Source organism: Sparus aurata, chromosome 22 (assembly GCF_900880675.1).
Source record: "Sparus aurata chromosome 22, fSpaAur1.1, whole genome shotgun sequence".
NCBI classification, from domain to species: Eukaryota; Metazoa; Chordata; class Actinopteri; order Spariformes; family Sparidae; genus Sparus; species Sparus aurata.
The window spans coordinates 1,022,310-1,050,208 of record NC_044208.1 but is presented as its reverse complement, the minus strand read 5'-3'; the positions used below and the strand labels follow the sequence as shown (position 1 = coordinate 1,050,208).

At 40.4% G+C, this 27,899-nt stretch overlaps 1 protein-coding gene across 1 annotated transcript; it reads right to left on the bottom strand.

Moving 5' to 3' along the window:
* Nucleotides 1–469: 469 nt before the first annotated feature.
* On the bottom strand, nucleotides 470–19,253 carry srp9 (signal recognition particle 9). The gene is made up of 3 exons (XM_030406297.1): nucleotides 19,031–19,253; nucleotides 18,823–18,891; nucleotides 470–1,348 (listed from the first exon to the last, which is right to left on the bottom strand). The coding sequence occupies exons 1-3, from the start codon at nucleotides 19,100–19,102 to the stop codon at nucleotides 1,229–1,231; spliced, it is 261 nt and encodes an 86-aa protein (XP_030262157.1). The 5' UTR covers nucleotides 19,103–19,253; the 3' UTR covers nucleotides 470–1,228.
* Nucleotides 19,254–27,899: the final 8,646 nt, after the last annotated feature.

Here is a 27,899-nt window from a genome sequence, read left to right as displayed (position 1 = left end):
TCTCGGGGAAACAATGTTTCGTTATTACGAAATCTCGAGAAAATTATCCCGTTATCTCGGGAAAAGGGAGGAAATTAACTCGTTATCTCGGGAAAACGGAGGAAATAAAATATATGAATGCATGGCAGTTTAGGGCTTCCGTAGAAGCGATACCTGACATTCACTTTCAAATTAACTACTGTGTACCCAGAAGAAACGTTTCCCCATCCTGCAATAAGTTCAACTGTCTTTACCTGGAAAGCTTTATGCTACAAAGCCATTTTAAATTGCACCCAAAATACATCTTGTTGAATTATGCTGCTTTACAGACAATTCGGAACTCCAAACCTACCGAGTTGGATGTCAACTAGGCACTTCCGACCTCTGTTACTGACTGGAACATGGTATTATTTGTGTTGTCACTGATGGATCTTGCCACATTGCATACAACACCAAAACCTGATGAATACAGGAGAAATTGTGGCTATACTGGGGTATTAAACATTTATTGAACACGTAACATAATTATTCTCGGACAATGAAATGGCATTGGGATGTGTGGGGTGCCTCTGTAGAAATCATGGGTTTCTCCACACTGCTGTTAGGAAATCGGAAGGTCCTGCTTCATTCATGTAGCACAGGTCCATGAGGACAAACAGAATGAAACCGATTGCCGTGCTGGAATTTAATCCAGCATAGCTACAAAGATGTAAATGCAAAAAAAAAAAAAGAAAAAAAAATAGACGTCTTTGCTGCCACTCGTAATTATCCCCTTTATAACTGAAAATAATTTCAAGCTCCTCTTAAAAAATGAAGGTGCCAAAGCTGCTCACACAGCAGCAGAGGATATGTACTTTTTACTTTCTGTACATTTTGTCCCAGATTCCTCTAAAGCCCTCACATTTTCCATCTCTACATTTCCTAAAATTTACCAGCAGCCTAAACTGACCTTACTTTATATATATACTATCAGGGATGTGATCAAAATGCCTCACAAGGAAAAAGCCAGATAATGTAATGTTTAATGACCAAGTAAGAATTAAAAAAAAAAAACAATCCTGAGAGAATAAAATATATACAGTACATATATGCTCACATCTCTCTGTATTAAATAAGTGTAGGCAGTCAGATCAATCTCATCACACTTTACAACTGCCTTTCTCTCAGCCTCCACATCACACTCCGATGTTACTGTGCTCTTAACAACCACTGTGTCCACTGAACTCAGTCCAGGTGCTTCTAGAGCATTTTAGTCCGTCTCCATGGCACCACTGTGCGTCTCCTTGGATACCATGAGTCTCATCAGTTTTCCGTGGAGCTTCTCTATCTTCTTTACATCCTGGGCCTGGTCTGTCTTGTACTGTAAACACTGTGGGGATAGACAGAAGAATACATGAGGGGAATGACAGCTGCCATTACTTTTTTTCTTTTTTTTCCCTGACCCATTAAGTTGACCTTTCTTTTTTTTTTTTTAATTGGTGAAATTAGGGTGACAAGGGGGACAAGTACATCACACCACGAGGATCAACAAATACAGATAGTGGACATACAGTACAGATAACAACAAAAAAACAACAGAGTTATTATGATATGTATAGAGGTAATAAAGGTGTGTGTGTGTGTGCGTGTCTGTGTGTGTGTGTGTGGGTGTCTGTGTGTGAGTGAGTGTGCGTGCAAGTGGCTGAGAGGCAGACAGTATGGTATTATAAACATATGTAGGTATAGATAGATGATACAATAAAAATAAGTAAATAAAGTATAATTTAGAAAAGAGAAGGAGGAGGAAAGTAAAACTGAAGGAACAAAAAAAATAGATAAATAAGTAGTAATAGTATGCAACATGATATGAGATATACTGACATAGTACAGTGTTATATAATTTAACCTTATATAATGTACTTAGATAATTGAGATAAGATAAGACAGTATAATGTAATATGAGATATTATAATAAGAAATGCAGTATATTATAACCTAATATAGTTTGAAGAGATAATGTGAGGTATGATAATGTAATACAGGGCAAATTTGTAATGTAATATATCATGCTGTAATACAGGATAATAACATAATATATATGTAAACATAACATACGTGAACACAACCTAATGCAAGCAATATATCATGACAATGACTATCATAAGATTAATTGTTGGGATTATAATAAATAAATTATATTATGTCGATGATTATATATTGCAGTGAGGGGTGAAGTTGGACCGGGGTATCAGGAAGGCAGGGGCCCCCTAGCCGGCTCCCAGTAGCCCAGTTGGTAGCCCCAGCGGGAGACAGGCGAGGGGGTAGGGCTGGGCGATTAATTGAATTTTGATCACGATTTCGATTTTGGCTTCTCACGATCATGAAAACACTGTAATCGAAGAAAAACGATTAACGTGCCACCGCACGTCGTGTATGCAAATTACTGCGCTGTAAATGCACAGTAAACGCACCTGTGTGGCCTGCAGCTGCAGCAGTGAGTGTGTGGATCAATTGTGGAACGAGCGATTGACAACATGGCAGAAAAGCAGCCTGAGCCTTTAGTTGAAAAGAAAGGAAGGACAACTTTGGTCATTTGGAGACATTTTGGCTTCAAATCGTCGGACGTGGAGCAGAAGGAGATTGTTTGCAAAGTCTGTCACGCCGTCGTGTCTGCACCCCAGGGCAACACGACACATTTATTTAACCATAAAGTGGTCTATGACAAAGTACTGAAGGAGCAAAAGACCCAAAACAGTGCAAGAGCGCCAGCTTCAGCTACAGCCACCACCACCGCAACACAGTCCTCCATTGACGACACTCTTTACAATGCCGCTCCATATCCCACCGGCTCCCGGCGACAGCGAGAGATAACGGAGGCTGTGACATTCATGCTAGCTGAGGACATGTGCCCTATCAGTACAGTTAGCAACCCAGGCTTCAAGAGACTGGACAAGATTTTGGACAAGCGGTACGTGTTGCCATCACGCAAACATACACATATTATCATTTACTTGTTACTAATCTATCTGGTTGTTTTTCTAACAGTTATTTTTAAAGTTGCGTTTTGGTGGCTCAATAAATACTTTTTTTTTAATCAGTGAATAATCCTGTTTATTAATCGTGATTTCAATATCAATCAAAATAATCGTGATTATTATTTTTAGCATAATCGCCCAGCCGTACGAGGGGGTAGTGAAAAGGCCCCCCCACCCCCTTTTTTGTATCGTCTTATCTGTTTTTGTTGTTGCTGTTCTTTTTGTTTATTGATTGATTGATTTATTTGTTTAGATTGTACCTTGGGCCGCTGCCGAACCCAAAGGTAGCTGCTGACCCGTTGCAAATCTAAACTCCTTTGCCAATTCCTGGTCTGGGCAACTTCCAGACCCTTGGGAGGAAGTCTGCCCGCTGACGAGTGGGTTGTTTGTTTTGTTTGATTATTTGTTTTGAAAGAGAGGGGATGTAAGGTAGTCTAGTGCCCATGTGTGATAGTGAAGAGGATTGTTGAGGAGTTGAAAATCAGGGTTGTGCCATATTGGTGTGTACTTACATGGTGCTGTAGTGGATTTGAAGATCTTGATGACTTTCCACCAGGCTGTCAGAGTTGTGGAGATTACTGTGTTTTTGAAGCAGGGGTGTCGTTTGATGGTTGTATTTAGAAATGGTAGATCTGAGAGTGCGATGTTTTGGCAATAGTGCTGTTCTAGGTCTGACCATGAGGTATTGTGGTTGGTTTGGTGGATCCATTTTGCAATATATTGTGTTTGATTTTCGAGGTAGTAAAAGTAAAAGTTTGGTGCATCTAGTCCGCCTTGGGATCTGTTTTTTTGTAAAGTGGATAGTTTAGTTTTTGCTTTTTTATTTTTCCAGTAGAAATGAGTGGTGATAGAGTCGATAGATTTGAACCATTTGTCTGTTGGTATGATGGGTAGCATTGAGAAGAAGTAATTGATGTGGGGGAGGATTTTCATTTTGACTGTGGCTAATTGTCCTAATAGAGATAGTGGTAGATTTATCCAGCGCTGGAGATCATCTTCTATTGTTTTTAATAATGGATTGTAGTTGAGATGAAACAACTCTGACAGCCTGGGGGAAATGTCAATACCTAGATATCTAATATTCCCAGTGTGAAGAGGAAGTGATAAGTTTGGTCCTGCAGAATCCCCAAGCATCTTCTGATAGTGGTAGTATAGTGGATTTGTTCCAGTTTATTGTGTAGTTGGAGATTTTTGAAAATATGTTAAGATTAAAGGTTTCTGTTAGTGATGGTAATGGCTCCTGTAAGTACAATAAAACATCATCTGCATAAAGGCTTATTTTGAGGTGGTGGTTTGTGGTGTTAACTGCTTTGATTATATTGTTTTGACGTATAGTGGCAGCAAGTGGTTCGATGAAGATAGCGAATAAAGATGGAGAGAGCGGGCATCCTTGTCTGGTGCCCTGGTGGAGTGTGAATCTGTGTGATGTGATCCCGTTTGTGGTGACAGTGGCTTTGGGTGAGGTGTATAGTGTTTCGATCCAATGGATGAACGACTCCCCAAAACCAAAGCTATGTAATGTATGTAATAAAAAAGTCCAGTTTACCTGATCAAATGCTTTTTCTGCGTCTAGTGAAACGATTATTGTTTTGGTTTGAGTTTGTTGTGCAAGATTGATGACGTTGAATAATCTTCGTAAATTGTCGGAGCCATGTCTTTTTTTGATAAATCCTGTCTGGTCAGGGTGTATTAGGGTGGAAATAACTGTTTCTAACCTGATAGCTAGAGCTTTGGTGATAATTTTTAAGTCTGTGTTTATAAGCGATAATGGGCGGTAGCTGGAAGGTTGTGTTGGGTCTTTATTGGGTTTGAGTAGAACTGATATTACAGATGTGTTCATATGTGGAGGAATTTGTGATGTTTTTTGAATTTCTAATGTTAGTTTGTAAAAAAGGAGGGATAACATATGCCAAAAGTGTTTATAAAATTTTGGGGGAAATCGTCGGGTCCGGGTGATTTATTGTTGGGCATCTGAAGTAGGGCTTTGTGAAGTTCGTCTAAAGTTAATGGCTTTCAAGTGTTTCTGCATCTTGTTGGGGTAATTTGGGTAAGTCCAGGTTATTAAAGAAGGACTGTATCTCTAATGGGTCGGGGTCTGGGTAGTTTCACCTGCTGGGTTTTTTTATAGTTGAGATTATTGCTTTCTCTTTTTTACGTTGTAGTTGGCGAGCTAAATATTTGCTTGGTTTATTGTTATTTTCGAAGTTGTCCTATTTGAGTTGTTGTATCAGAAATTGTTTTTGTTCGTTTATAATTTCGTCTAATTGAAATTTAGTATTATGTAGCTCCTTTTTTATTTGTTCGTTGGGGTTGTTTGAATTGGTATCTGTAAGTTGTTTAATTTTTTGTTCCAGATGTTTTTCTAGTTCCTGTTTTCTTTTTTTTGTTTGTTGAGTATGATATTATTTGTCCTCTAATTACTGCCTTACCGGTTTCCCATAGTATTGAAGATGAGATTTCTGGGGAGTCGTTCAGTTCCAAGAAGGATGCCCACTCTCTCTGTATAAGAGCAGTGAAATCGGAGTCTTTGAGTAGTGCTGTGTTAAAGCGCCAGCGGGAAGAGTATTTTACATTTGATTCAATTTTTATGGATAGAGATACTGGAGCGTGGTCGCTAATTATGATTGGATGTATGGTGGTCTTGGGTACTATACTTAGAAATTCATTACTGATCAGAAAGAAGTCTAGACGAGAGAATGATTGATGTAGTGGAGAAAAATAGGTGTATTCTCTTGATGATGGGTTGCTCAATCTCCAACTGTCGCCAAGACCAAAATCTGTCATGTATTGTTTTAGTAGTTCAGTAGAGTACCAGGATCGTAGATTGCCTGCAGTGCTTGATCGGTCTATTGTGGGGTTGATTACTGTATTGAAATCGCCACCAATTATGATATCTGTAGATTCTTGTAATGTGGAAAAAAAATGTGTTGAAGAAGGATGGATTGTCAGAATTGGGACCATATATGTTGGCAATTGTAATTTTTTTGTTGTAGATGGATGCAGTAATTATGATATATCGTCCTTCTAGGTCAGTTATTGTGGAATGGTGTATTAGAGGGATTCTTTTATTTACTAAAATACAAACGCCTCTTTGTCTGCTGTTGTAAGTGGCTGAAAAAATTTGATTAAATTGACGAGATTGGAGCATATGTGATTCAGAGTTAGATAGATGGGTTTCTTGTAGTAAACATATATCTTCCTTTAGTTTGGTAAGATGGTATATGATTGCTATCCTCTTGGGCCGGGCATGGATACTAGGGGTGTCAACGTCTACACGTGTAAACGGGTACACGGATAACAAATCATAACCGTTTAGAAAAATCAATAAACGTTTACACGTCTTTTTTTCTTCCTCCTCCTCCTCCTCGTTCATTTCTCATCAATATATATAGTATTCAGGGTTTCCCCTACATGTTATTGACTGTGGCGCACCGCCACGGCAAAATAAAAGCCGCCACACCTTAAAAATTCAGGCATAAATAAATCCAGTGGAAATATTTTACCGTCGTCTTCCACCGCAGTCTTTGACGTTAACTAGCATGTTGGATATTTAGCTTGATAATTGGCTAGAGGATTAAAATGTTCACTTAGAGCAGAGTCCTGCACGGGTCATCGCATCCGACCCGTTTTCCGACAGTAGCACAGATTACATTCTGTACCAGAGCCGACCCGCTATAAATTGATACCGACGCCCGAAGGAAAATTGGACGGACGCAATTTTTTAAAGTGAAAGTAAGATAATGTTGCCTGAAAGCTTCAGATAATAACATTAACTAACTGTACACTTAAATGTTCCCACTAGCGCAGTTATCCGCATACATAATAGATGAATGGGGCACAATGTTACGTTGATATAAAAAAAATTAATAAAAAAATTCCCGCAGCCACAGCCAGTGTCGCGTCACGTCACTTCAAGTTGACTGTGGGACACAATGGCGGCGGTCAACAAGCGGAGCACTGTATGTTTTTTGAACAAACTGCCAGTGGAAATCAAGTTAAGTGGAGGCTATGTCAGGCAAAGTTGGCTTACAACAACAGCACGGGATCCATGCTTAACCACCTGTGATGGAAACACCCGAACAAGTTGGAGGGAGAGACTGCTGCTGGCATCGGTGCTACCACAACTGCGATAGAAAGAAATCATAAATCTCCGACGTGTAACCGGGTACACGTTGGTTAGAAGCCCCGTTTACACGTGTAGAAAAAATTGTAAACGTTGACACCCCTAATGGATACCGCGCACATTCCATGTTATTAAGTTAAGTGTCTGAGTTATGTTGATGTAGGTGGGATTCTGTCATGATTGGGTCTGTGAGTATGGCTGGTGTGTGTGTGTGTGTGTGTGTGTACACATTATGTAGTATAGACAAATACAGTAAATGCAATGACAAAGACAGACTTGACATAGAGGTGAAATGTGAAGACATATAGTGAAGGAGTGAGCAAAGGTAAGGAAAATATAAATATATATATACACACATACACACACACATATATATATGCATATATATGTGTACATACATATATAGAGAGATACAGAGATTAGTCAAGGTTAAGCAAGAGAGGCGAAGTTCGTTTGTTATTTAGAGGGTGGGGGTGACTTGGAGTGAGATTTTTATGTATGCATCTTCAGAGAGGTGATTTTGAATAATAATGCTTAAGTCCGTTTGTTAAATGAGCCAGGGTGACAGCTGCCATTACTATACACTGACTAACTGGAATGACACAATTTATGTCACAGAATAAGCCATCGCATCAAACATAGTATTATAAAAGTGCAAATTCCTTTGCTTTACCTGTTTCCTTCCTGTTTACCCCTTATATATTATATATTATATGTTATATATTATATTATTATATTATACATTATATATAACTGTGCACTGTATATATACACTATGTATATATTGGATTCTATTTATGTTATGTATGAAATGTTTTATTTGCGGACCCACTACTGCTGTAACAAATAATTTCCCAGTCTGGGATCATTAAAGTTATTCTATATATGTTCATGTGGAAAGTAAAGCCTGTTGTTGTCAGCATACAATTATTATTATAATTAAGCCCCTTTCACACAGCCTTTCTAAGAGGTGGAATGGGAGGACAGTTTTGTTCAACCTCTGATCTGCCAGAGGAAGTAGTAACAGAGTAGCAACAGAGGTGAATTGACATCTGTGTGAAAGTGTAAGCCAGCAGGGTGGGACAGGTTTGCGACTCGTTTAGGATTAAAAAGTGGATATATCTTAACTCCTGTTTATCAACCTGACTGTAGCAGTGACCCATGAAGATGACCCCCATTGTTGTGTGTTTATGTAATGTAACGGCAACTGATGACTGTAGCCGGAGGGGAAATGTACTTTACTTCATGAACGGACCATTACAGAATAAACACAAATGATCCCACAGTCAAAATTGGCCCAAAATGTAGGGCGAAAATACACTTCTAGGGATGATATACAGAATTTCTTGATATGGGGCTAAAAAAAAAAAAAAAACCCTGCAGAGAAATGACCTGATCCTCCCCCAAGCTATGACAGAGCTGAGGAAGACTGTGACCAGACTAGAAGGACTTAGGTCTAGGGCAAAGTCAGGGGGCATGCTGGAGAAGATCCAGACCATGCTTGCTCAGCATGGAGATGATGATTGCAGATTCCAGGTGTGTTAGAATGAGTTTGTTAGGATCTAAGGGAAACAAATGTTTAGAGCAGAAGTGTGAAAATCAGTCACTATATGAGAATTAGTGTAGGTCTATTCAATTTAAAGATTTGGAGAAATGCAGTCTTTAAAACAGTTTTGTGTGTGATTGTGTCTCTCTCCCTCTCTCTCTCTCTCAAAGGGAATACCACTGAAGGGGAATCTGACAGGTCTCACAGACCTCATCCATCCCCAGCTGAAGAAGCACATAGAGGCGGCCATCAACATCGGTGTGACTGAGCTAAAAGCCAGGTTTGGTGGGCTCCTGAATGATGAGGCTGAAGTCAAGCCCCCGGTGCAGGCCTTCAGAGTCTTCAACCATGACACATGGCCAGATGACCAGGGCAGCCTTCTGACCTTTGGTGATGATGGTGTGGCAGACTTTATGAGGCATTTCAGAGAGCCTCTTGAGAGGTAAGGATGTATTTTGCACTGCTGTGCCATGTGATGCGAACAATGATGTTTGGGTATTTGCTAACTCCCTCTGTTAAATCTCTACAGATCAGGGTGAGACCTGGTGGCTGTTTAGGACGAGTGGCAGGGACTGAAAATCTTGGTGAGTCATAACTTCAAGGACAAGTCCTACAGTGGCCTGTGGAAGACCATGCTGACTAAGGAGCCATACAGGGAGGATTACAAGGTAAGCAAACACTGCTGAGTGTTTCTATGCTGCAGTGCCCTACTATTATTGGTGGTTATAGATTAGATAAGTAAGGCCTATCTTGATCCCCTAGAACATACTGGAGTTGGTGCAGCTGATGCTGGTGCTGCCCATTTCAGCTGCCCAGTGCGAGAGGGGCTTCTCTGTACAGAACCCCATAAAAAGCTCCAAAAGAAGCACCACCGAAGACCTCATGAGGATCACCCTGGAGGGGCCAAGTCTTGAGGACTATGATCCAAGTACTGCTGTGGACCGCTGGATAAACTCAGCCAAGCGTGCCAGGCAACCTGACTACAAAAAGATGTGGGACAGGGATGTTCTCTGTGTTTAATTGAGGGTTGCAGTAGGCCTTATGATGGCACTGTGTTTATATGTTTGAGTGCACATGGGTGTTACTGTGTACGTGATTTAAATGTTAATAATAAAATTGTGTTATTTAAGAAATTTCATAGTTCACCTGTGCTCCTAGTGAAAAAGCTAAGCATACAGCCCTGATACGGAAGCACCGAAGGGTATTGCTGCCATACCAGAAAACAAAACAAAAAAATCAGCCAGTGCGTTTACATGCACAGCTTAGAGCCGGTGAGAAAATCGTATTACTGGCCAGAGCATGTCATACAGAGCAGTACGCTAGGTGGCGCTGTACCCATTTCAACTAGTGGTAACAGACACACCTCCGGCTGACCTCTTTACGTCACCAGCAACAACAAACTGCCTCAGCATTCAAGAAAGATGGCGTACGAAGAGCGAAACAAAGCTACATCTTTGTACATTTCGTATATGGTGTACATGATAATTACACAAACTAATTGCACAATGGCACCCTTTCTTGCGGTGACTTTGGAGGAAAGACAATGCTGCCGCTGTCCGTCTACTTCCGGTTCACGGCCCCGGGAAAAAATCTCGCGCCTGCGCAGATCGCAAAATCCGATCCAATCTGATAGAACATCTACATGCAGGAGTAATGCGACTATCAATCGAATAATCTGGGTGCTTTAATTCGACTATGAGAAATCCGATCCGGTCCGATTTTAGTCAGACTAAGGTGTAAACATGCATCTTAAAGATCCAATCATAGTCGGACTAACACAGTAATTCGGTTTTCTTGAGTGTCATGTAAACGCACTGAGTGTCACGTTGTAAAGTGATAAGTTGGTCTCGGGTGGAGGGGGCAGAAGTGTGTATTCAGAGTGTGTATTCATTGATTCAGACTGGATCAGGTGGTGGGGGCCGAGGTGGGTGGGGGGGCTGTGTCTACATGTGCTGAATGTAACCATCAGAATATAACTTTTTATTCATCTGATTAACCGGCTTTATCAAGACCGGCGCTCGCTCACTATCTATAGCCGTTTTTATACTGGGCAGCAAGCCGCCAACTTGGCCGTCTTTTTTTGCGGTAAATTTGGGGTCTGTTTTGGTCCGTCTCGGAGGGTACACTTATTTCTGCCTCCATTGCTATGTAAGTCCGAGGCGTCAATGTGCCGGTAATTGCGTGAGATGGGCGGAGGTGTCGATGACCTGCATTGACTGACCCACAGCCGGGTAGTTTTAAAACCAGGAAACAGCTGATCACAGCAGTCAGTCCTTCACTTCATCCACGGACGTCAAGATGAGCAACTGGAAAGCCGCTGAGGTCTCTGTAGCTGTCTTCGTTGTCCGCTTGTTGTTGTAACGACAACAGTGTTTCCCCCAGTATCTTTTGACACTGTGGTGCCGGGGGAGGGGGGGGGGCAGTTTTATGTCATCATACTGTAATATTCATACTTATGTCATAGGCTCTTTAGGGTATTTCATTTTTTTCCTCTGGTTATAATGCTCTCACACAGCCATCATGAACTCCAATATTGTAAAGAAATAGTATTTTTATTAGCTGCTTTAAGTGACCATTTTAATCCTCTAGCTAATTATCAAGCTAAATATCCATCATGCTAGTTAACGTCAAAGACTGCGGTGAAAGACGACGGTAACAGATTTTCTTTCTCCAACACTGGATTTATTTATGCCTGAATTTTTAAGGTGTGGCGGCTTTTATTTTGCCATGGCGGTGGGCCACAGTCAATTACATGTAGGGGAAACCCTGGACAAGCTGCTAACGGTCGCTACTTTCAATTTAATGGCCGTGAGCCGGCCATATCATGTGACGGATTCAGGTTTGCGGTTTTGGCGTGCGATTCGAAAAATGAGGGGCAACGAAACGCAATGGAGGTCCCCCGTCACCTCAAATCCTGACAAAAAAAGAAACCGCCTGAAGCCCAGCAGAGTGGAGAAGTTGTTGCTTTTAAATAAAAATGAATACAATATCCCCATTGTTTAGAGGTAGGTGCAATTCATCAATGTGGAGATGCATCGCGATGCGTCATGTGACGATTTGGCATCGATTAATCAACGCCGATGCTTTGCCACAAGACCGGAACAAAAAACACGTAACCGGAACCTTAGCGCGTATGGAGGACCAAACCTGACATAAGTATAAATAAATAAATAAATGCATAAATAAATACATAAATAAATATATAAATACTGAAATAAATGCTGAAATAAATAAATAAATGTATAAATAAATAAATACTGAAATAAATAAATGCATAAATAAATGCTAAATTAAATGTAAACATGAATAAATAAAAGTATAAATAAAAGAATAAATGCTTTTTATTTATTTCTACATTTCTGTTCACCTACATTTATTTATTTCTGTATTTCTGTTCACCTACATTTATTTATTTCTGTATTTCTGTTCACCTACATATATTTATTTCTGTATTTCTGTGTCCATATGTAAATGAGGAGGTAGGAGGTCCTAACCTCAGTCAAGAGCATGATTGGTCAAATCGGAGAGCCAGACAAAAGCAAACGATTCCTGATCTCAAGCCTCGCTCTCTGTAACATTGTAAAACAGCTCCAGTTAGCTTAAGGGCCTCGACCAGTGTGACAGGTTAACTGGCGTTCATTTTAACTTGCGTGCTGTGGTGTGGTTTGAGAATCCTGTCTGGAGAGCCATGTCCGCTAACCAGGAAAAACATTCTGCTCATCGCTCCAAGTCATGTATATGTGTATTCGTTTTGACGTGGCTTGAACACTTCTATCCACACGGCTGCGACTTGCAAACCACTGCTAGACGAGCGCTACAGAGCACAAATCGTCCAAAAGTGCATGTTGTCGGTCTCATATCTTTGTAGTGAATCTCTGTACTCTCAAACAACTCATGTGTGGAGCAGTATTAAGCATATTTGTTCATGCCGAGCGGCTCGAGAGTGGCGTGGACACCGCTGTTAGCAGTTAGCTGCTAGTTAGCTTTTAGCTCCTCGCTGTAGCGCTTTGAGTGTAGCGTCCAGGTTAACTGTTGACACATGTTACCACCGAGAGTGAGATATATGTCTGGGCTTTCCTATGAACCATTGTCGCTACTGGTGTTTGTATCACAGGTTGATTTGGACGTCTCACGATTTGCCACAGCTGATTGACCTCACGCTGAGCTCGGGCTGGATGTCAACGTACTCTGCAGACTGTTTGACCAGCAGGCTGTATGACAGTGTACAGTTTTCACACTGACTTAGCCTCAGCTTAATAACGATGTATGCGGCTCGGAACGATGGCTTTAAGCGACCATTTGAACAGTGCGGAATGAAAAATACCCGACGGTAACCGGTGCTGCGCTACAGCGAGCAGCTAACAGCTAACATAAGAGCTAAAAGGGGTCTCCACTCTGCTCTCGAGCCGCTCTGCATGAACAAATGCCTCAGCCTGTTCTACCCATGAGTTATTTGAGAGTACAGACATTCACGACAAAGATATGAGACCGACAACATGCACTTTTGGACGATTTGTGCTCTGTAGCGCTCGTCTTGAATACACATATACATGACTTGGAGCGATGAGCAGAATGTTTTTCCTGGTTAGCGGACATGGCTGAGGACCCCTCTCTCTCAAGACGGGATTCTCAAACCACACCACCAGCACACCTGGGACCCTCGCAAGTTAAAATGAACGCCAGTCAAATTCATCAGCGCCAGTGTTGCCAGATCGGATTGACAGTTTCCAGCCCAATCAGATCCTAGAACCCGCCCAATCCACTAAAAACCAGCCCAAATCACGAAGTTGCCAGACACTCTGTTTTCACAATATTAAAAACTCGCCAAATGTGGACAAAAGCAGCCCAAATTTTATTCACCCGCCCAATGTATTTTTTCGCCGCATGGCGTCAACAAAAGTAGCCCAATTGGGCGGAAAACTGCCCAATCTGGCAACACTGATCAGCGCTGCTAGTAAGGCAGAAGTAGTAGACCCTCATCGAGCACACTCCTGTAACCAATCATGCTCTTGACTGAGGTTAGGACCTCCTACCTCCTCATTTACATATGGACACAGAAATACAGACATAAATATATGTAGGTGAACAGAAATACAGAAATACAGAAATAAATAAATGTAGGTTTATTTATGTATTTATTTATGTATTTATTTATGCATTTATTTATTTATACTTATGTCAGGTTTGGTCCTCCATAAGCACGCGCCCCGCCTGGACTGTTTAGTGAGTGGGACCACAACAAACGGAGCAGTAACGTTAGTTTTGGTTAGTGGTGCGCACCATGGAGCCGCGCTACAAACTCCCTAACCGATGAGTGTGAGTGCCACTCTGCTCTACTGTGTTTATGTTGATCTCACTGTACTGAAGCTCTAGACTGAATAAATATTCGCATGGATTATAGTTCTCCGTCGCTACGACGGATTTCTGTCATTCAAACTTCACAGAGGCGACTTATGAGATCGATGTAGATTTTAGTCCCCACAACATCCCATTATGGAATTGCAGATACATTTATCGAGAAATAAATCTTTTTTTAATAAAAATTGGCTAGAGAAAGGAATTTGGTCAGTGATGCACCTCTTGGATAATACCGGAAACATTGTACCCTTTGAGATTCTCTGCTCTAAATGTAACCTGAATGACAGAAGGCAGTATAATCATCTAGTCAAAGCAATCCCTCAATCTATTGTTGTGATGTCTTATAATCTGTATAAAAGTAATTTGAACTCAACACTTGCTTCGCTTTTGATAAATGGCCACAATATCACTGATCTTAAAATACCTGATATCACAATCCGACATACCTTGGTTAAAGAACTGTATCCATTCTAATCAAACAGAATATCAATTCTACAATTTTTCTCTAAAAAGTTGAAAGTTTGAGATCCAAATTCTTTAAGTTTCCCATTGCTCCCAAAGCGAAGGAAGTGCACTTTAAAATTCTCAATAGAGTATACCCCTCCTCTGAATTTCTAAGGAATCGTTTTAATTTTGACCACAATAACTGCTAATTTTGTGATGAAGACAGTGAAACAACTGAACACTTATTTTATGACTGTAAATTTCTAAATACCTTCTGAGAAGATTTGTGCGACTGGTTATTCCCTAAAATGTCCAATTTCTCTATTCTAACAAAAGAAAATGTTTTATATGGTGTATCTATGAAAGAGGCGTCCCATGACCTTGCTGTTAACACTTTCATCATTCTTGGTAAATTTTTCATTCATAAAAATAGATGCATGAAATCCAAACCTAATTTCTATGATTTTCATAAAGAACTATGTCATTATTTTGCATCCCTGAAGTGTATGGAGAAGAAAAATGCATTGAAACTTTGTAGGTTAGTAGAGGAGCTTAATCTTACCCAATTTCTTTTCTGAGATTTCTTCCTTTCTTTCGTCTTACACAGTTGATGATATTCTGAGGCTTGTCCATGTGCCTTGTTTATTCTGTACTGCAATGTACTATGCCAATATGTTGTGTACAGTTATCATTCAATAAAAAAAAAAAAAAAAAAGAGATCGATGTAGATGGGAGGAGAACTGTTGGCTGATCTTTATTGACAGATTGTCACACTCTACAACCAATGGTATCTCTGTGCACCTGACCAATGACAGTGTAGTTACCCACACAGGGCGGGATCTAAACACGGAGCGGCGCTAAAGTTTAGCTGCTTAGCTAGCAAGGACTCGTCGTGCTGCTACATTACCAATTGAGTTTAGTCAACATGTGAGAACTCGTCTGACACGGAGAGTCTCCTGTTGTGTGCTACATGTGTGAAATAACAACTGTCTGGACTCTGCCTGCAGTGTATCTGTGTAAACGGCTTTATTCAGTGTCTCCCCCTCCCCTCTGGCACCATGAGTTACCATGGTTACAGGAACACCCTGAAACTTTATAATAATCAATAAGAAGTTTTTGGTTAGTTTGACTGTACACAATCATGAATGTAGCCAGATTGTAGTTCAATGCTGAAATGTTGTATTATAACATATAGAACAAATGTAAAGCCTCAGAGCTTCTTTGATTATTAACAGTATGTTAGTGATGACAGAAAAGTGATAACTCGCCATCAGACTGACAAGGATGCAAAAGTTGCTGTTTGTATGATGTATTTTTCTGTTAAACGATAAGAGGCTCACTAACAATATTATATATGATAATAATAATAATGATAATGATGATGAGAAGAAGTAGAAAAATAGCATACTAAAAAGTTCTGTAGATTGTTGATTATTTGAAAGAGTAAAACTTAAGAGAAGCTTGGCAAAAAAAAGGCACAGTTTGATTTCATAGATTGAAAATTACATTGAAAAGTTTCATTCACGTAACATTTAGTCCCAAACGCTGACTTCCTTCCCATTCTCTGATTCTCTGAATTGACACTTGACCAAATGAAACGCACCGTTGCTGTTAGTTATCTTGTGGATTTCTCTGGGTTTAAAGATTGTTGAAAACATTTGGGATAATGGAAGTACACATCTCAACACAATATATAACAAAGGTCTTACACATTGACTCATTTAGGATGAATGGTAGTGACATTCAGTGTGTTTACATGCACAGCTTAGTAGGATTACAGCCATAGTTCGACTATGCTACTCAACCAGACAACTGCAATTATCCGAGTACTAGTGCAGTGCCCGTAGAAAGCATGTATTCCCATAGAAAAGTGGGAGGTTAAGTAGCTTTTTTAATGGATGAGGTTGTGTTTGAAGGTGGGATGTCAGGGATATAATTGGCTGTTTTTGACTACTTCTGATTATACCATTATATTTCACCTTAAAAACTATTTATCTTGCCTTGTTTGACTACTTTTGATTATACCATTATATTTCAATCTAAAAACTATTTACCTTGCCTTGCTTGGTGTCATTATTTTCAGCACAACCTCACATGTGTGACTGTACAGTTATTTTTTCATTTTAACATACTATATTAACACTATGGACCTAAAATCACAAAATAACATAAAATCACAGTAGGAAAAAGTTGGATTTTTTGCTGTGAAAACCACAAATATGTTTAATGAACCAACTGCATTAGTTATAATGCAAATATAAATTGTTGTTTGCTAAATTGGTGCATAAGTTTTTGAAATTTACAAAGTTATGTGTAACTATTTACATTTAAATGCAGGCAATGCCTCAGGCTCCTCAGCTCATTCCTGCCTGTTCCACATTCAGCAGTCTCCTCCTTGTTTAGACTCACAACACAAAAAAACGACTCCACTACTCACTAAACACACTACACCAAACACTATATAACACACTAACTATACACTCCAAACACGCTATATGTCACAAATCTCTCAACTCTCAGTCGCTGTCTCCAACACGTCACTGCTGCTGTCACTCATCCGCCGACGTCCCTCCCACATCTTCCTGTTCCTCAACAACCAAACTTGCTGCTTGGACACTTTCTTGACAAAAGCCAGTTTTTACCATTTCTTCCTGCACCAGACACAAAGCAAACGTGACGGCAATGTTCACGAAAAAGCATGTTGGACATTATTTACCCTAAGTCTGGTTTTGGACGTGCTGGTGCGTCCGGTCCGTCGACTTGGTAGGTGGGCCGTGTGGGTTGGCTAGCGGCTAGCAGCTAGCTACACACGAACATCCACAGATTCCGATTCCACTTTGTTGTCCGCACGTCTCCGGATCTCCTCAGTCCCGAACAGACTCAGTCCGGACTCGTTTAATCTCATTAATCCACAACAGTCAGTTTGGATGCACAGAACAGAACAGAACGGAACCGAACCGCCGGCAAAATCCCGGTCCAGCTCGCACCGCTGCAGGTATAAATCCGCTTGTTTCTTAAGGTATGTTGTGGGCTTGTGCTCTGTAGTGATTGGCTCTGGTGCGCACGTGGCCACGGTGTGCAGTGATTGGCTCTGGTGCGCACGTGACTGTGGTGGCTCCGGTGGACAATACTCGCGGAATTTGTAAAGCATTTATTAAATAATTTATTCACGGTATCATTGCAGTCCAAGCAAATGCTTAGTTGCACACCACTGAACCAAGCAGCAGCCATGTTGAAACTCTCAGGTCAGTCTGATCCTGATCCGCAGAGATATTTGAGGCACACACACACACAGACACACACACACACACACACACACAGAGAGATTCCTTGCTTTTATAGAGAGATACATGCCGGTGAGGAAAATCGAATTATTGGCCGCAGAATGTCATACCCCGGTACACTAGGTGGCGCTGTACCCATTTCAACTAGTGGTAACAGAGACACCTCCGGCTGACCTCTTTACGTCACCAGCAACAACAAACTGCCTCGGCATTCAAGAAAGATGGCGTACGAAGAGCGAGACGAAGCTACATCTTTGTACATTTCGTATATAGTGTACATGATAATTACACAAACTAGATGCACAATGGCGCCCTTTCTTGCGGTGACTTCGGAGGAAAGATGCTGTCGCCGCCGTCCATCTATTTCCGGCTCACGGCCCGGGGAAAAAATCTCGCGCCTGCGCAGAATGCAAAATCCGATCCAATCTGATAGAATGTATACGTGCAGGAGTAATGCGACTATCAATCGAACAATCTGAGTGCTTTAATTCGACTATGAGAAATCCGATCCGGTCCCATCTTACTCAGACTAAGGTGTATACATGCATCTTAAAAATCCGATCATAGTCGGACTAACCCAGTAATTCGGTTTTCTTGAGTGTCATGTAAATGCACTGATTGTTGTTCCCCTAGCATTCAATCTAGTGCCAACATCAGCTCAAAACTTTAACTTGTCCAGTTCTTTGAATCATTCATCAATCACTCTGGTTTTCTTCACAATCAGTGTTGCAGCCTCACACAGCTGTTAGTGCTGGTGCATTGTGAGGACAAGTGCGGATACGATTAGCTGTTGAATCAATCAGCAGCTGAGGATCTTTAAGAACAGAGCAATCCAACTTACTTTAGTATTCTTTTGAGCACGTCATTATATTTTCATACTGGTGTCCTACCGTAGCTTTTACACGCTACCTTTACCCGACCAAACAAATACTCATTGACAGGTACAGAAAGCACCCTGGTCATCAACCTGTGGGGGATTTTAGAGGTCTCCGATATACACATGGTCACAAGTCATTTTCATCTACTCTCCGTCATTTGATTCAATTTTAACTACTACTTCCGCACGTCACTTACCACGGCATTGTCGGTTACTTTAATGCAAAGGTTGCCGTCGCAGTGTCTGTACTTCAGGACCACTCTGACCTGCAAACAGAACAGCTTGTGAATATGAGAAAACAAAAATCAGACCAGCAGCTGCTGCAGTCACGTCGCTAGTGAGCTATTTGGCTAATTGTCTATCACTCTAGCATGCTAATGTATTCGTAAAATAAAGTGTTCCCACCTTCATGGGATCTGTCAGATACAGTTTTTCTGCTGCACGGGCGAACTCCTCCCAAGTCTGATAGTAAGGCATTATTTCAACCAAGCGATATTACTATTATACCAAATAATATGTCTGCAACGGTGGGCCAGGATTGCTAACTTCGGAACACCACATCAGCAGCAGCGTGAACACAACCAATCATGGTGAAGGGAACGTGTTACCGAAACTACTTCCGGATTATAGTTTAAAAACAAAAGCCACCAAGCGTAACATAATAATGCCTATTCATATTCGTATACAGTATATACTTGACAGTCCAATTATTTAATTGTATGCATAAACCTCTCAAACCTAGTTCAAAATTTATCGCAACAAATGCATGTTTCACAGACTAAGAGGGAATAAAGTTCCTTTTCATCAGCTCCAAATTAATATTACTGACCACTTTGGTATTCTCAAACAACCACGTTCTTCTGTAAAAAAAAAAAAAAGTATTGCTGCTGTCTGTTGTTCATGGTACCTTGGGTTGAATCAATTACCAATCAGCAAAGTCAGTAATATGCAAGCAATTTAGCAAATGCATTTCAGAATAGTACCTCTGGTGGATTTTGTTTTGAAATTATCCCTCGCCCCCGGAACGAAAATATTCCTGTGGTGAACGGTGTAAGGAATTCTACATACCGCCCCCTGGTGGTGGCTCAATGCTCCAGCTGACAGAAAGACCCTGTCCTGTCAACACAACGCGAGCGCTACATACAGCTGCAAATGTGATGGATGCATTGTAGCATTCCATTATTTGTCCTTGTTTTATCAAAGTTTTTAATTTCGTAGACAACCAGAATTTGATGTGTAGTGCTCATTTATAGGTATATTTTACAATTGTGTAAAGAGTTTTACAATGTTCAATATAAAATCGTTTTTAAAACTACTGTATCAAAAATAGTAAATGATTATTATACATTTAAAACGTTATGTATTTACTGGTATATTCAGTAAACTGGTATTTTACTGCTAGATGTGGATGGAGGGGGAGCTAATGCCGAATCTTTAGCTAGCTTAAGTGTTTGCTCTGGGAAATGGCTAAAATATATCACATGTGAATGCCATCAGACTGATTGACTGAAGTGACATCTACTGAATCATAGCAGGTCCAGTTCGTTGGCATCATATTTGGGAGGGAGGGAGTGTTGTTAGGCAGAAGTCTGTCAAGTCTGCTGTATCCTCGTCCAGTGGAGCTGCTGGTCCACCATAGACCTCCTCTGATGTTCAATATTTGCAATGTAACATTACTTTAGGATTATTTTTATGATTAATTTATCAATTTTTGTGTTCACAGTTTATAGGTCTCTAATGTGAAGTGTGCTAAACACAGTGTTGGGGAGTAACGAATTACATGTAACGACATTACGTAATTTAATTACAAAATTTACGTAATTGTAATCCGTTACATTACTGGGAGAAAATATGTAATTAAATTACAGTTGCTTTTGGAAATTTCAATGATTACAACTTAAGTTACATTTGAAAAATCGCCGCAAAAGCTCGGATTTATCAAATAGTTTTTCGCCCTCCTGGATTCATGTTTGTTTTTAGTTTTTTTTCATATCAACATCCTCCTTCCAAAACTGACGCTTGTGATTGGCTCTCTCTGGTCATGTGCCATTCGACTCAACCGACAAACCGTACGGCGGCAGTCAGACTCAGCAGCAACAGTGTCGGCGGCGCACAAGATGTTCCTGGGCTGGAAATACAAAAACACTTCATACAGACAGAAGCCAGGCTTCCCTGTATTACAAAGGTGGCTCTCTTTTAACCCGGCTAGATCACCATGGTAACTTATGCCTATCTCATAACCTGGTCCCGACCAGGTTCTGTTCAGAGTAATCATAAAATCGGCTATAAAAGCGCCGCTGTTTCACTATTTAACTCATTTACAGCTGGCGTCACCTTTACTTTGACAGTCCAGTGGAGCTGGATCAGAACATTTGTGCGGAGGGAGAGATCGTGCTGATCCGCTGCTGTTTACTTTCTCTCTGAGCGTCTCAGGAGGTCATTTATTTACTTTTATATACAGTCAGTCACCACTGAAAGAAGTTGTGCGATCGCAGCAGGACAGATAATTTAACTTAATGTGGCCATGAATAAATGAATTGTTTCGCCTGTTATGTGTTGCCCAAACGCAAATCTTGAGTAGTCTATTCTGTTTTCTCACATTTAAAAAGGTCTTTGTACAGAGACAACATGAGATTTGCTTGTAGCTACAGCACCTAAAAAACCCACTGTAACCTATTTTCATACGCACACCAGCCTCGCTTTCAATAAAACACACACTGGCATTTTATTATTGTGATCAGTGAAATATTTGAAAACAATATAAAACACAGTTTAAAACAACAGTTGTTGTTGCTCTAAAGCTTCATATTTAAAAGCAGCTCAATGTAGAGCTGTCAGAAATTAAAATCAGCCTCCTCTTGTCATATTTGCAGCACCACTGTTGCTTCAGGCTGTGATCAGGCTTTTTTGTATCACTCATACTCTCTCCATTAAAACAACCTGCTCCTCTTGGCTGAAATCAGCCCGTTGTTGCTCCATTTAGTGAGGAAGTGAGCCTCCTTCGCAGTACAGGCCTAAGATCAGACTCATAATATATGGTTAAACCTTTGAACTGAAAGGTTTATCACACTATAGGTCTTAAAATGTGAAAATGGTTAGCAGTTAAGAGATTTCATTCAAAATTAAGAAAAGTAATCATAATGTAATCAAATGTAATTAGTTACATTACTTTGAGAAAGTAATTGAAATAGTTACACTACTATTACATTTTCAAGAGGGTAACTTGTAATTGTAACCAACTACATTTCCAAAGTAATCTTCCCAACACTGGCTAAACAACACTAATACACATTAGGCCTATTGTGGATTATTATGGACTACTGTGGCAGTGGATTATTGCTCTGAATGGATTATTGTTAACTCCACTGAGTAAGTTGTGTCTTTCTTTACCACATTTATTAGAATATTTATTGTAACAGTATAATTTGACACATTTGCCTACATTCCTACAGTTTAGTTATGTTTTTGTTGTATTCCTTAATAACACAAATTAAGGTCAATACCATTAGCTCTGCCCACAGAATATAGGTTAAGACCATATCATCAGTTCAGCACAGGTAGTCCACTTTGTAATATTCTGTGAAAGATAGACCAAAATATTCCTTCAGTATCACAAAGTGCTCATCACTCATTTATCTTGGTTTATTACTCTAACAAGTACAATGTGTTGAAAACTGCATGCTTTAAAGGGACACTGTGCTGTATATTGCAAAGTTTAAAATAAAAACACATCATGAATTTCTGCATTAGTGTAACATAACTCAATTATATAGTATGAATATTTGCTTAGGATCTATTTTGCTTGGTAACCTGAGGAGTTTTGTCTTTGCAGGAGCAATTCTGAAAGATGGCCCAATTGTTGAAAAACGCGTGCTATGGTGCCCTCTTGGGAGCCAAAACACGTGCTGAAGTGCCCTCTTGGGAGCCAAAACGTTCGCTAAAGTGCCCTCTTGGGAGCAGAAAGGCGAACTAAAGTGCCCTCTTTAGTGGTGAGAACACGCTGTATGTGCCCTTTTTTTTCTTTTAGCCCCTGCCCTTCAAAAAGTCTGTGCACGCCACTGGTTGGCAGGTTTGTTGTAGTGGCATACTCTTTCCATTTTCTAATAATGGATTTAATGGTGCTAAATAGGATGTTCAAAGTTTGGGATATTTTTTTACACCCAACCCTGATCTGTTCTTCTCAACAACTTTGTGTCTAACCTATTTGGAGTGCTCCTTGGTCTTTATGGTGTCACTTGCTTAGTGGTGTTGCACTGGTGTTGACTCTGAGGCCCGTCAGAACAGGGGTATATATGCTGAGATCATGTGACACTTAGATTGCCTACAGCTGGATTTAACTAAAATAATTATGTGGCTTATGAAGGTAATGGATGGGCCTTCAATGCAAAGGAGGAGAATACATATGCCATATGCACACACCACTTTTCACTTTTTTTTTTTTTTTAGAATTATTGAAAACAAGTGTATTTTTTAATTTCACATCAACAATTTGGAGTATTTTGTGTAGGTCCCCTACATGAAATCAACATCAAAATCCACTTAAATTCTGGGTTTTAAGGCAACAAAATAAAGAGAATGACAAGGGGGGTTGCATACTTTTCACAAGGCACTGTAGACCCCCCAAAAAATGCAGTGACTAAAGTTTGTCAGTTCAGGAGGCTGCTCCCAACCTGAGCAAACCTAACTAGCCAAGAGGTAGCCCGCATCAGTGAGGGAGCCACCACCACCTGCGAAAAAGAGGATGATGTCAATATTAGCAAAAACACTGTATGTGTTTGGGTAGGAGAGAGAGCATACAGATGTGTCAATTTGGGTAAAGATGATTAAGGGAGGGCCAATTCACTGGACATTTCCAGGGGCCCAGACATTTCTTCTGGGGGCCTACACTGTTGTGACACTTTGCTTCAGGTGGTATTATACCAATAGTTTGAGTACAACACTAGTTGTTGGAATAATATGTGGACTGCTAGATTGCTCTTATAAATTTGAATTTGATTGCTCTGTGTAATTTATCTGGACTTATTTCTGTCATTGTTGTGCTGTAAGACCTGTGTTTCTCCTCCAGGTGATCAATCAAGGATTATCTTAAATGTAATTGAGAATAAAGTATGACATACCCCACTGAAATGTAATGTTAAATATCATAAAATAAAAAAGCTCCGATAGAGCATCAGTAACTCAAAGTCAAAAGAGGAAGTATGTATATTTCATTGCTTGTACACTAGATGGCAGACGAAGTTCAGTTATATTTATGGATAGGGCTATTAGATGCACTCAGAGGACTGAACAAATAGGTTCACGTCAACATTTGACTGCTGCTCTTTATTTTTCCTGAGCAATTTCTAATGAGTGCAGCAGGAGAGTAAGCTTAATTTCCTTCACATCAAATGACATTTACTGGTTCACTGTGTCAGATGTCACTATAACAGAGCTGGTAAAGAAGTGGGTGGTGTGCTAATGGCTCATTCATCATCAGCTAAGTCAGTGTCAGCTCAGTCACCTGGGTGTCTGACTTTAAGTCCAATTTTAGAATCAAAATAGATGAAAGTAAAGGAGTCAGTTATAGTTACCCTCCACAGCCACCCATATGTAAAAGTATACAGGGAAAAATACAGTGACATGTCATTGGTATAACTAATGTTCCTGAGAAGTGATGCTGATGGGTCTTCATCTATCATTTTAGAGGTTCACTGTGTAGGAAATTTAGGAATAGTGGGATTCAGACCAGAAATGGAATATAGTCTGCAGAACTATGTTTTCATTAGTGTATAATCACCTGAAACTAAGAATAGCTTCTACAGTAGCAGAGAATGGATAACGCTTACTCAACCTAAAAGAAAACAGAAAACCTGTAACCTGCATTCTAAAATAAAAAATACCCCCCTTTACTGAAATAAAGTTTAGGTAGACAAGCACATAACATGACCTTTGCACTCCTCGACCTTTTTTGTTTTGTTTTTGGAAACTGTCTTGTAATCCTCTTTTAGAGCATCAGACAAGCTGCTGTTAGTTTGTACAGCAGCTTAAGGGTTCACTCATAATATCCATTGCATGGTCATAAAAAGTCAGGTAAAGTCTGAGGCTACATTTCAAGCATGCCAGGACCCTTCCTTCTGCTGTATTTAAATTGCCAGAAAAGACTGATTTGAGCTATTCAGGTCATTCTCTGTAATCAACATTTTTCTGATGCATGTTGATTTGGACTCAGATCAAGATAATATAATGGAACGGTGGAAAACAGTGCCCCCCTGAGCTAAATGAAGAAATTGTGTTTTACTTTTGGCTGTAAAAACAGTTTGGGTTGGTGTCAGCTCTGGTAAGCCTCTTTTGGCCCCTCAGTGGATAAGTGGCTTAGTAGCGGCTTCACTCCCTCTGATGCTATTATGATAATGGTGATGTATAATGTTACATGATGGACACATAACACATACTGACATAGGCATGTATGCAATACGTACACTTGAAGTAGAAACACGTGATGACTGCCAGTTATAGTCCTGTTTCCTGCTGACACTCAGATTCAGTCCTGAGGGATCACTGTCAAAGTTCCACATTTTATCCCCAGCAAGACAAACTCCACCTCCACCCAGTCACACATCGACACAAAATGTTAATCAAAGGACTGGTTACAGGAGCTACCTGTGGCGCAACATCAGCTCCTTTCTATGTGTCTGACCTCAGCTGTAGTTTGATTGTTGCTTGTGTGAAAAGGTCCTTACTTGAAAATTATACATTTTTGGTTTCATTTATAATTACATTTCATCATCTTTTGCACTTGGAATTAATTGCCAGTGTCAATTGCCATCTAATTAATAAGGTGTCTCTTACTGGGTTTGAGTTAGATTGGCTGAGATGCAAAGTTTCACACAAAGCAAACTAAGCAAACTACAGGAACAAACTCTTTGTTTTCATGATTGCGTAATGTGAATAAATTAACTGACCTTGACGGACAACACAATTTATACTGTTTTACTTAAGCAATATTAATATTGCGATTATACAACTAATACCAACAAAAATATGATGTATAATCAAAATATATCCATGTTGATGGACAATTTGCTCTCAAATTTTGAAGGTTTTTGCGAGTGTGCGTTGCGTTTCCATGGAAAGACATGGGGTCTGACTAATAACTGAAACAAAATCAGTCACGTCAGTATGTGTAATGGAACGTATACCACTACAGCAAATAATCCAACCCTTAGTAACGACCTAGCAACAGAAAGGATTTTCAGGTCCCAGATGAGTGAAGTCTGAGCTTATCACGAAGTCTGAACTTATCACGGTCTTGGAATTTCCCGAACTAAATCAATACTGCACAGATGAACAGAAAATGCTTATTTTTATGTGATGTTGATTTTTCTCTTATATATTTTTTTATAAAACGTCTTCACCGCGGTCACAATAGTGTCTCTCACAACAAAGGGAATACCGTAAAATACCAAATAATAGTTGGGCGTTTAATTGTTTCAATCACTTAACAGACCAGGCGTTTATTTGGGACCAGGCTGCAATTTGGGACAGACGTTTAATTCCTTCCTCTCAAAAATCCGGGATGAAAATGTCAAAAACTTCTCCAGCTTCTCGGTGAATTCTCTGGCATCCTTCTGAGCAATAGTTGTCTTCTGCAAGTGAAGTTGTTGCGGCGGAGGAAACGGTTTAGCCAACCAGCACTCACGGAAAACTCATCATCTCTGCTGTCACTCACGGTGGCGCACATTTGTTTCGCCAACACCCTGATCATTTTACGGAACACTCTCTCGTGGCGTGCCCGTTTGCTGATAACTCATTCCCACATGTTTGTCTCAAGCTCCTGGCTCGCTCCCAGCCTGGCCCTTTTGCAGTCCTCCTCGGACAGACGCTGAAGCTCTTTTTTATTTTTCCACCAATCACTCTCTTGGGGTCGACAGAGAAACATTGTTTAAATTATTACACGGTGAAAGTGTCTTCTGTGCACAGTAAAATCACTTAACATGATGCTACACGGATGTTAGCAACACAGCGCTAATTTTAGCAGTACGGTTACTGAACGTGAATCAACTCCTCTGCCCTGCCCTCTGAGTGAGTGAGTGAGTGAGTGACACAGCGCCACTTTCAGCACAGTACGTGAACGAGAATCACGTCCTCAGCGACAGTTCTCTATGTGCAGTAGGTTTGCGAATCATGAATGAATCACAGCGCGAACGTGAATCACGTCCTCACAGTTCTCTGTGTGAGACGCGAAAGTTCCACTCCTCAGACCGAGCTCATGCTGTCCTGTCAACAGAAAGAACCGTTACTGATCCATTTTCCAGTCACCCAGGTACGATACAAGCTACTAGTGCAGTGGAAATTTGTGACATGCAGATGAGAAGCTAAGATGCTGAATTTATTTGTTGCTGCTTTGTTTTGTTGTATGAAGTTAATTCATACTGTATGTAAAATGGGTAACTGTCCAGAGCCGGGGCGCCGAAAAGGGGGGGATAAGGGGAAGGATTCTAGGGGCCCATCATTGACAGGGGCCCAGAAAGGCCCCTAATAAAATTATAATACTTACAAAAATAATAGGACACTAATTTGTTAGTTTATAATCATAAATATACATCACTTAATGCACTGACAATAACACTAAGTTTATTATGGAAACATTTCTCAAGGCCCCCCCCCCCTTACGTAAAATGGTTCGGTCCTCCCATCGAATCAACTGAACTGCTGCGCGGTGTGGTGTATTCAGTCAGTAAGGAGACCGAGAGAAGGCAAAATGCCCCGGAAGTCGGGTAGCCAAAAAAGGAAAGACAAAAAGATTAGGCAGGAGAGAGAAGCAAAGGGGCGTCAGTATGTCACCCAGTTTTTCCAGAAACAAGGTGGGTTTGGTTCATGTGGTGGAAAGTTCTGGAACACATTAGTCTGTTGTTTATCTTAACCTTGTGGTTTTTAAGCTAGCTCACTTTTCTCCCCATATTAGCTCATATTTTGGAAGAAAACTCTGGATTTTTAGATTTCACTGTTCACGTTTAGCAAGCTGCCCATATTTCATCAGTTGCCCACCCCTCCTGTCAAAAATGATGCATGTTTGAACAGACACATCAAGTGCAGCAGCAGCAGCTGCAGCTGTCTGTGAGCCCTGTGAGCCCCCTACCCCTGAACCAGCCCCAGTACCCCCACCTACCCCTGAACCAGCCCCAGTAGGCCTACCCACAACTGAGGGAGGAGGTGAGCAGCTCTGTGTTGAATTAATCTATTATTATGGAAAAAAGGATAAATTGAAATTAATGAATAAAGAGCATTCTGAAAT

Coding starts and splice junctions, on each gene's coding strand:
- srp9 (XM_030406297.1), bottom strand. CDS start 19,102: ATGCCTTACTATCAGACTTGGGAGGAGTTCGCCCGTGCAGCAGAAAAA. Junction 18,892..19,030: donor ATCTGACAGATCCCATGAAG/GTGGGAACACTT, acceptor TTCTGTTTGCAG/GTCAGAGTGGTCCTGAAGTA. Junction 1,349..18,822: donor AAGTAACCGACAATGCCGTG/GTAAGTGACGTG, acceptor CTATCCCCACAG/TGTTTACAGTACAAGACAGA.